We start from the raw sequence: 10,836 nt of genomic DNA, 5'->3' as shown, positions 1-10,836 counted from the left end.
GTTTATCTATCTTGTTGATTTTCTCAAAGAACGAGCTCCTGGTTTGATTAATTCTTTGAATAGTTCTTTTTGTTTCCAGTTGGTTGATTTCATGCCTGAGTTTGATTATTTCATGCTTTCTACTCCTCTTGGGTGAATTTGCTTCCTTTTTTTCTAGAGCTTTAAGGTTTGTGGTCAAGCTGCTACTGTTTGCTCCCTCTAGTTTCTGTTTGGAGGTACTCAGAGCTATGAGTTTTCCTCTCAGGAATGTTTTCATTGTATTCCATAAGTTTTGGTATGCAACTTCATTAAACTCTAAAAAGTCTTTAATTTCTTTATTTCTTCATTGACCAAGGTATCATTGAGAAGAGTGTTGTTCAGTTTCCAAGTAAATGTTGGCTTTGTATTATTTATGTTGTTATTGAAGATCAGTCTTAGTCAAAGGTGGTCTGATAGAATGCATGGGACAAATTCAATATTTTTGTATCTGTTGAGGCTTTTTTTTTTTACCAATTATATGGTCAATTTTGGAGAAGGTGCAATGAGGTATTGAGAAGAAGGTTTATCTTTTATTTTAGGATTAAATGTTATGTAGATATCTGTTGAATCCATTTGTTTCATAACTTCTGTTAGTTTTACTGTGTCTCTGTTTAATTTAGGTTTCCAGGATCTGTCCATTGATGAGAGTGGGGTGTTGAAGTCTTCCACTATTATTATGTGAGGTGCAATGTATGCTTTGAGCTTTCCTAAAGTTTCCAATGCCCTTGCATTTGGAGCATAGATATTCAGAATTTAGAGTTCATCTTGGAAGATTTTATATTTGATGAGTATGAAGTACCCCTCCTTGTCTTTTTTGATAACTTTCAGTTGGAAGTTGAGTGTATTCGATATTAGAATGGCTACTCCAGCTTGTTTCTTCAGACTGTTTGCTTGGAAAATTGTTTTCCAGCCTTTCACTCTGAGGTAGTGCCTGTCTTTTTTCCTGAGATCGGTTTCCTGTAAGAAACAAAATGTTGGGTCCTGTTTCTGTAGCCAATCTGTTAGTCTATGTCCTTTTAATGGGGAATTGAGTCCATTGATATTAAGAGATATTAAGGAAAAGTAATTGTTGCATTCTGTTATTTTTGTTATTAAAGTTGGGATTCTGTTCTTGTGGCTGTCTTCTTTTAGGTTTGCTTTTTCTAGGGTGTAGTTTCCATCCTTGTACTGGTGTTTTTCCGTTATTATCCTTTGAAGGGCTGAATTCATTCAAAGATATTGTGTGGATTTGGTTTTTGTCATGGAATACTTTGATTTCTCCATCTATGGTAATTGAGAGTTTAGCTGGGTATAGTAGCCTGGGCTGGAATTTGTGTTCTCTTAGGGTCTGTATAACATTTGTCCAGGATCTTCTGGCTTTCATAGTCTGGTGAGAAGTCTGGAGTAAATCTAATAGGCTTGCCTGTATATGCTACTTGACCTTTTTTCCCTTACTGATTTAAATATTCTGTCATTATTTAGTGCATTTGTTGTTCTGATTATTATGAGTCTGGAGGAATTTATTTTTTGGTCCAGTCATTTGGCGTTCTGTAGGCTTCTTGAATGTTCATGAGCATCTCTATCTTTAGGTATGGGAAGTTTTCTTCTATGATTTTGTTGAAGGTATTTGCTGGCCCTTTAATTTGATAATCTTCATTCTCATCTACTCCTATTATCTGTAGATTTGGTCTTCTTATTGTGTCTTGGTCTATTATTTTTTAATTTAGTACAATTATAAGATCAACTCTATAACTTTTTTCCTTTTTTGATTAGATAATTTCTTTATTTACATTTCAAATTTTATCCCCTTTCCTGGTTTTCCCTCAAAAATCCTCTATCCCCTTCCTCCTCCCCCTGCACACCAACATTCACACTCAGACATCCATACCCTGGTATTACCCTACACTGGGGTATAAAGCCTTCATAGAACCAAAGGGTCACTCCACCTATTGATGACTGACTAGGCCATCTTCTGATGTTATTATTGTTCAGATGTTTTTCAAGAAAAACATTTTTGTGATGGCCATAGCTTCCCTTTCATTTCTAAAAGAAGCAATCTTTCAGCAGATATCCTATTGCCCTGGCTCTTACAATCATTTTTTCACTTCTTCTAAGATATGCCCAAGTTTTAAATATATGAATCATATTGTAAATGTTATAATTTAGGAGAGGGACACCCATAGTCAGTTGTTCTCTACAATTTAATTAGGTGATTCTTTCTTCATTTGCTCCAAAAAGAAGCTTTATTGATGACATTTGAAAGCTCTACTAGTCTATTGATACTAAGAAAATTATTTATAATGCAGGTAAGAATTTTACTAGTTTACAAATTATTACCTGAATAGAACGAAAGTTAGGTTTCCAGTAACAGCATGACTCCTATATTGTTGAGCAATCCTTAAATACATGTAGACAACTGCTTGTTACTCTTAAGATATAACTTCCACAATTGCACCATTTTGTATCCAAATGCATTCCAGCATATGGAAATAAAATTACCATTTCAATGTATGGAAATAAAATTATTAGCTTTTTAGTGTAAACCTTTATAAGTATTTGAGGATAATTTTGATGTAAGCAATGCTATATTTATGATTAGAAAATGATTTGGAGCTGATTTACAGAGATGAGTGGTTTTATATGGCAGATATCAGTACAGAGAAAGTGAAGTGATTTTAATAATGTTGGTTATGCAATAATAAATGCACAAGAAGACATTTAGAGATTGTAAATTTGTGATCAATTTGCTATTTAAAAATTATAATGATGTTTTATCTATTATCTCCCATCTGAACATTTAAAGCTCTAGCCTTGTTGATAATTTTGTAGCACATCATCTTCTCAAATTCATGAACTGTTTTTCTCCAGTATCTCTGTTATCCCTTGATGGTCATGAATGATTATCACTTTGTCTTTGTGACCTATGTCTCCTCAGATCAGGTAGTCCCTCCATCCCTCCCTATAACATAGACCAAGTTGCTAGCTGATAACAAATGCGATGGACCCACGTCATCTTCACTGTGTCAATATAATCTTGCTAGATATGCTTTCTTATCTCTTTTACACTATTTGAACTTTATGGTGAGTCTACAGCAGTTTGAGTTGATGAATAACTTTTTTTAAAAAATTAATAGCAAATTCTTCATAAAATGTTTGCCACAGCTCTAATTCCAAATCTGTACTTTTCCACTTGCTATTAACTTAAGTTAAATTAACTCACAAATGAAAAGAAATCTAGTTAGGAGTACTCTATTAAGAATCTATTGAATTTAGTTAGGTGGAAAGAGACTTAGTGTAACTCTGTTGAAATAGTATACTAGGCATAAAGCATTAGAGTCAAGTGTCTGCCAATGTTTTTATTATGTTTATCATATGAACTCTTTAAACAGATTTAAAAACAGATTTTAATAAGAGAAAATGGACATAAATAAATAAAATCATCTTCTTTTTCCCATATTTCTATAAGCTTATCAAACATTGTACACATAAACATACACACACATGGGCAGATCCTCTTTGGAATTCAATTTTGGAAAAACAGGAAATATAAATATAAAAATGAAATTTAGGCAATCAATACCACAGTATCTGAAAAGTCATATTAGTTTCCACCACTATTGTACGTACATTTAGAGACAGTGTGTTGGACACAAAATGAAGTCCAATATTGTAGATTTGTTATAGTTTTGTGTTCAGTAAAAAAAATAAATAAATCATTGTATCAAACCATTCTTAGGAAGACGGAAATCAACCATTGAAAAATAGGCTTGAACACCTGGCAATAACAGTGACTGATCTTTTTTCTGCTGGGACAGAGNCANNAAGNACAACACTGAGATATGCTCTCCTACTCCTGTTGAAGTACCCACATGTCACAGGTGAGGATGACACAGGTGTTGAACCACTGCACTCTTGTAAGAGCTGATAGGATGCTGGCTAGCCACCTGCATGATGTCATTTAACATCTCAGTATTTCATTTTCTGTTCCACTGTCTGTAATGAGGAGGGTGACTGAGAAAAGTAGAGACTATGAGTTCTGTGTTCCCGGGCATAGGGTAGGCACAAGCTGAATATATTGGACTGTGGTTGCATATTGTTTTATTGCCCTAATTGAGGATTTTGGAACATATAAATAGGTTTTACTTGAATCTTTTCACTGTTGCATAATGAGAAAATAGTTGGAGAAAATTTGTTTCAAACAGCACATGCATGCACATAAATTGAAAATAAATATTGAATTTTAACAAATATCTGATTCTAAATATCTTTCATCATGACTATCATAACAGATATCTATACTTAAATTTATTGTTTAAAATATTTAATTACTTATATTTTATTATGACTCTAAATAATAAATACATTCTAATGAGTAATAATCCTAATTTTATAGGACAATATCATAAATCTATGTCATAGCAGTTCTGTACAATTTATTTATACAGAAATTTATTCTTGATCATGAAATATATGTTTATAATTGTGCTGAGAAATAGTCTCCATGCCCTTGGTAACCTTGCATAATTGCAACAAACATGCCACATTTCCCAGAGCCCATTTTAAATGTCTTGCATGGTGGTCCATGCTTGTGATCTTAGCACTGGATACATGAAGACAAGAGAACTGAGGTATTCACTGGATAGATGTTCTAGACTAATCAATTCACTGAAGGGTCTTAGACTCTTAGAAGAAAAAAGGAGAATGACTCCTGAGGAACATCTAAGAATTTAAGAATGTCATCCTGTCTCCAATGCCTAAGTAAATGTGTGCAAATTCACATGTATAAATGTGTATTCATAGACAGAGAGAGAGAGAGAGAGAGAGAGAGAGAGAGAGAGAGAGAGAGAGAGAGAGAGAGAGAGAGAGACTTCACGCACAGGTAGTAACTATTTAGTAAGTGAGTGGTATGGATACAATTGCAGTGTATATATATGGTGTGTGTAGTGTGATTTTTAAGTGCCTCTGTGTGTGTGTGTGTGTGTGTGTGTGTGTGTGTGTGTGTGTGTGTGTCTGTGTGTATACTGATCAGAAGTCTTTTCAAATTTTTTACTAGTAAATAACACTTTAAGACACCTTCATTATGCCCTAGATAGGCCTGCATTGTTGTGAAAAAAAAAATGTCTCTTCTCTCCTTTTCCAACACTTCTCATTGTGACTAATAAGCTAAAGTCCAGGAAGAAATTGAACGTGTGGTCGGCAAACACCGAAGCCCCTGCATGCAGGACAGGAGCCACATGCCCTATACAGATGCCATGATTCATGAGGTCCAGAGATTCATTGACCTCATCCCCAACAGCCTGCCCCATGAAGTGACCTGTGACATTAAATTCAGGAACTACTTCATCCCCAAGGTAAGCTTATGTTTTTGCATCTCTATGCTTTTGATGCTCCTGGGTTCCCAATATGATTCCAGTCCACAGAGTCATATAGTGCTATCAGTGCCTTATGGTGATTCATGGATGAGATAGGAGCTCTAAAGGAGGCAGGGACATAGCAGTGTCAATTCCACATTTGCACTTCTTTCCAAAAATTTACAAAAGCTTAGTTGCTTACGTTTCCATGTTTATTTTCCAACTTTTTCTTGATTTTTTCCAAAAACACCTCTGGACATTTTTAGAATTTTTAAAATATTGACAATTAATTAGAAAGCATTTATATCCTGAATTCTTCAATTCATCTCTAATTTTGTGTCATTCTTTTATTTGAGCTGTTTATTTTTTTTTGGTGTAATACTTTCTTTTCAATGATCTGGCTTATTTTCTTAGACTTTTATTGAAATATTTTGTCAGACTTTTACCGAATATTTAATGCTTTCTTACTATAATTTTCCTAATGTCTTTGCATTTTTATATAGTTTGTAGAAAAAATTGAATTCATTGTTTTATTTTTTCTTACTTTAACTACCCTTGCAAAATTAACTAATTGTTTCTAATTATTTATCTGTAAGAGTATGTGGAATTTCAAAACGTTTTCTGAGTTAATGTTTCTATGTATTTTTTCATATTCTTCTTACTTGCTGCTTATGTTATTATTGCACCAATCAATAAATTACAGATAACACTTAACAAACCTGCTTTTTTATTTTTACACTAAATAAACTCCAATGATGATGATACATAATTGAATAGGAAGAAGTAAAATAACTCAAATTAATAACTCAAGCTATTTATTCATGTAACCTTTCCAGAAAACAGCTGATGTTCATATAAATGCTATGAGATAGAAATGATTGAAAGAAGAGGCTCAATTAATCTAATGGACAAACCAGTTTTATAAATATACACTTCAGATTAATTATCAGAGAGTCTACTAAGTTTAGAATAATAACCCTTTGACTAGAATCTTTCAGGCACTCTCAAATTCATACCTATGTAGCCAGATATTTTAGTTAACAATATAAAGGCTTTCTATTTAACAGTTTTAAAATAATATATGTAAAGATTCTATTTTGTGAGGATCATTAATACCAATAATTACTAATATCATTCTGTGGCAAAAGTTGAATTGATTTTACAATGTGGTAATGAGTCTTACCCTACGATCAGACTCGGTGGAATGTTCCTTCTTCTGTTTTGGATGAAGCACATACCTGGGATAAAATTTTGCTTTCAGTAGTGAAGTTTATGCTATTATAATGTAACTTGTTTATGCCTTTATATCTATTTAAATGCTAAATAGGCTAAAGAATATGACAGGAGTGACCTATCTCCCTGATCCCCAACTCAGGTTTAATGTCTTATTTAGAGTGTTGCATCTGCTGAACTCAAACTCCTTCACCCCTTTGCTAGCTGTTCCTGATGTGACTGTTCTCTGTTGGGTCTAGTGAACTAGAGTAATACACTCTTTTCCTTCATAAAACTCCTGGTACAGAAATAAACATCCCGAAGTAGCTGTGATCACAGTCTTTTACAATAACAATGCTGTCACAAACATGTGACTTTCTTTGTTCACCTGGAGCCAAAGATCTCAGTAGAGATACCAGGCTAAGATAAGAAAAGAGCAACTTTGCCTTCACCTTTCCCATATCAGTAAGGCATGAAAATGCTGTTAGTCTTTGGAATTTTGTCATTGTAGGAGAGAGCAGTCACAGATGCTCTGCAAACAAAAGAGGGTGGGGGCTGTAGATAATAGTTATGAAGTCTGAAATGTAATTTTCACAGGATATCCACAACCCAAAAAAATTTTTTATATTTTTTATTTAAAACACATTTACTTAAGTTTTCATGCTCACTGACAGAGAGAGACAGACAGAGAGAGACACAGACAGACAGACTGAAAAACAGACAGACAGACAGACAGAAGAGAGAGAAAGGAATACAGCCTGTAAGTTTTCATGCTCAGAGACAGAGAGAGACAGACAGAGAGAGACACAGACAGACAGATAGACAGACAGACAGACAGACAGACAGACAGACAGACAGACAGACAGACAGACAGACAGAAGCGAGAGAAAGGAATACAGCCTGTAAGTTTTCATGCTCAGAGACAGAGAGAGACAGACAGAGAGAGACACAGACAGACAGACAGACAGACAGACAGACAGACAGACAGACAGAAGGGAGAGAAAGGAATACAGCCTGTAAATGCGTTATACAGAACATTCCCAGCTATTATAAGTTTGAGGATTATGTGATAGCAGTTTCATTATGTGAAGAGAATCTGCCAGCACCAGCTCAAACTATCTACATGCATCTTCAGAAGCTGTTTCCTTTTTAGCTGTAATTGCACTAAAAACATGACCATCACTACTTTATTTTATTTTATTTTTTTATTCTATTTTTACTTGTTCACTTCATATCCTGCTCACTGACTCCACTCTGGATCACTGCCTCACACAATCCTTCCCCCATAATGCCTTCCCTTCTCTACTGAGCAGGTACCACTACACCCTGCCACACCCACACACCTACCTACATACCTCCACCTTGGCACTTCTGTAAGGTTAGGTACTTCCTTCCCCACTGAGGCCAGACAAGGCTGCCCAGCTAGAACAGCTTCCACATATGGGCATCAGCTTTCTGTGATAACCCCTGCTCAAGTTGCTTGGTACNTACATGAAGATTAGGCTGTACATTTGTTAATATGTACATTGAGTTCGAGGTCAGGCTGGTATATGTTCTTTGGTTGGTGGTTTAGATTCTGAGAGAGATGGGGGTCAAAGTTAGTTGACANTGTTGGTCTTCCTGAGGAATTTCTGTCCCCTCAGATCCCTGTGATCCTTCCTCCTATTCTTTCCTAACAGTCCCTGAGCTCCGTCCACCATTTTGCTGTGGGTGTCTGTATCTGTCTGACTCCGCAGATAGGTTTAGCCTCTCAGAGGACCACATGCTCCTCTCTGTAAGCATAAGAGATTAATATTAATAATGTTAGGGATTGATGCTTGCTTGTGGCATGGGTCTCTAGTTGTGCTGCTTATTGGATGACCATTCCTTCAGTCTCGGCTCTACCCAAGTGCCTGCATTTCTTGTAGCCAAGACAGATTTTGGGTTGAACATTTTGAGGGTGGGTTGTTGTCTCTATTGCTCCACTCAGGTTCCTGCCTGGCTACAGGAGGTGGACCCTTCAGCTTCCATATCCCAAATGTAGTGATCACAGCTAATGTCAGCTCCATTGATTCTTGGACTTCTTCTATATCCTTGTTCTCTATATCATCCTGGAGATGCCCCTTACCTCCTTACCCTATCGACTGAAGATTTCCATTCGTTTTCACGGCCATCTACCCATCTCTCCTGTCATTCCCCACACCTAATCCTGAGCCCCTCATTCTCCTCCCATTACACTCGCCCTCCCAATTCCCTCCCTCCATCTGCTTCCCATGACTATTTTATTCCCTCTTCTAAGTAAGATTCAAACTTCCTTGCTTAGGCCTCAATTCTCGTTTAGCTTCTTTGGCTCTGCGGAGTGTAGCATGGTACCTGTATTTTATTGCTAATTTATAAGTGAATACATGTCATGTATGTCCTTTTGGTACTGGGTTACAGATTAGTCCTTGCCCATGGGATGGATCCCCAGTTGGACTGGTCACTGGATGGACTTTTCTTCAGACTATGCTCCATTTTTATCCCTACATTTCTATTAGACACATACAATTCGAGTGAATGTTTTTCTCCTAAGAGAAATGAGAAAGTTTATTGATTACTTTTTTATTTTAACACTTTTATTAGACATTTTCTACATTAACATTTCAAATGTTATCCCAAAAGCCCCTTATACCCTCCCCCAACCTGCTCCCCAACNCACCCACTCCCACATCCTGGCCCTGACATTCCTCTGTACTGGAGCATATAATCTTAGCAATACCAAGGGCCTCTGCTCCCATCGATGGCCAACTAGGCAATCCTCTGCTACATATGCAACTAGAGACAGAGCTCTGGATGGTACTGGTTAGTTTATATCATTGTTCCTCCTATAGGGTTGCAGACCCTTTAGCACATTTGGTACTTTCTCTTGTTCCTTCATTAAGGGCCCTGTGTTTAAATGTGGATTGGCGAGCCAATCCCTGCACTGGCTGCCCTGTCTATCTACTGGAGGTGGTCTCTCTAAGTTCTATCTCCTCACTATTGGTCATTTCATCTAAGGACATCCTTGCAACTGAATCCTGGAAGCCTCTCACATCCCAGGTCTCTGGGATTTTCTAGAGGATCCCATCCTCCATGCCCAATCCCACTCTGCTGCATATTTCTATTTATTCTCCTGACCTTCTAGGCCTCTATCCTCCCTCCCCCAAACCTGATGCTGCCCTGCTTTCCCTTCCTCTTCACTGCTCACAGCCATATCCCTTCCTTCCTTCTGCCTCCCTCCCTCCCTCTACCTTCCATAATTATTCTGTTTCCCCTTATAAGTGGAATTGTTCAAACTTGGGCCCTCCTTTCTGTTAAAGCTTCATATGGTCTAAGAGTTATATCATGGATATTCTGAACTTTTTGGCTTATATCCACTTACCATTGAGTATATACCACACATGTTCTTTTGGGTCTGACCACAAAATTCATGATGACCTTGTTTATAATAGCAGAAGAGTATTCCATTGTGTAAATGTACATTTCCTGTATCCATTCTTAAGTTGAAGGATATCTAGGGTGTTTCCAGGTTCTTAATCACTCTTAATTTATTTTGTTTTATTTTATTTAACTTATCCTTATTTTCTCTCTTTCCCCCACCTATCCTATTCCATTATTCTTCTTCCATCCTACAAATAGTCCCATAAATTTGTACTTATACAAATATAGAGATTCCATATAAAAGAATAGACACTTCTCTCTATCACATGATTATATTTCTATATAAGAATTGTCTAAAGGAGCAAAAACAAGTGATATTTGTGCTTCTAAATGTTGTATACTTTGCTTAAGTAATCTTTTTACTACTAACAACACAAAACACAGAATTCCATTTGAAACCATGATCTGTGTGACTTGTGAAGACCACATGATGAACTAGAGATACAGGTAGTGAGAATCTCATGCCCAAACCTGAGGCTAAATAGCACAGAATCAGAGGTATTGGTCCCAGAATCCAAAGTTCTGACTTTAAATGTCATTGACAGCATGTTAGCCATATCACAGGGACAGGTCTAAGATTCCACCTTGTTTCTAACCTGCTCTGTGGGATGAAATATCACTATTCTCATTTACATTAACCCCTTCTTTTTCTGCATCTTCATTTCTACTCCGTTGATCAACCTGTCTATTTCTGTACCAATACCATGCAGTTTTTATCACTATTGTTCTGTACTGTATCTTGAGGTCAGGAATGATGATTCCTTCAGAGGTTCTTTTGTTCAGAATTATTTTGGCTGTCCCGGATTTTGTTTCCATATAGAGTTGAGAATTGCTCTTT

General features: G+C 36.4%; 1 protein-coding gene across 1 annotated transcript in view; it reads left to right on the top strand.

The window, feature by feature from the left end:
- LOC110315374 (cytochrome P450 2C50-like) overlaps positions 1-5,445 on the top strand; it is a gene marked incomplete at its 3' end in the record, with an annotated part of 17,438 nt that extends 11,993 nt beyond the window's left edge. The window contains exons 6-7 of the mRNA XM_029534730.1: positions 3,734-3,875; positions 5,161-5,445. Of these exons, the coding sequence (XP_029390590.1) occupies positions 3,734-3,875; positions 5,161-5,445 (427 nt within the window). The remainder of the gene's footprint in view (positions 1-3,733; positions 3,876-5,160) is intronic.
- Between the last annotated feature and the right edge of the window lie 5,391 nt (positions 5,446-10,836).

The sequence above is a fragment of the Mus pahari genome, unplaced genomic scaffold (assembly GCF_900095145.1).
Source record: "Mus pahari unplaced genomic scaffold, PAHARI_EIJ_v1.1 scaffold_11449_1, whole genome shotgun sequence".
In the NCBI taxonomy this organism is placed as follows: domain Eukaryota; kingdom Metazoa; phylum Chordata; class Mammalia; order Rodentia; family Muridae; genus Mus; species Mus pahari.
The sequence above is the reverse complement of the archived record's forward strand: the minus strand, read 5'-3'. Positions and strand labels throughout refer to the sequence as shown.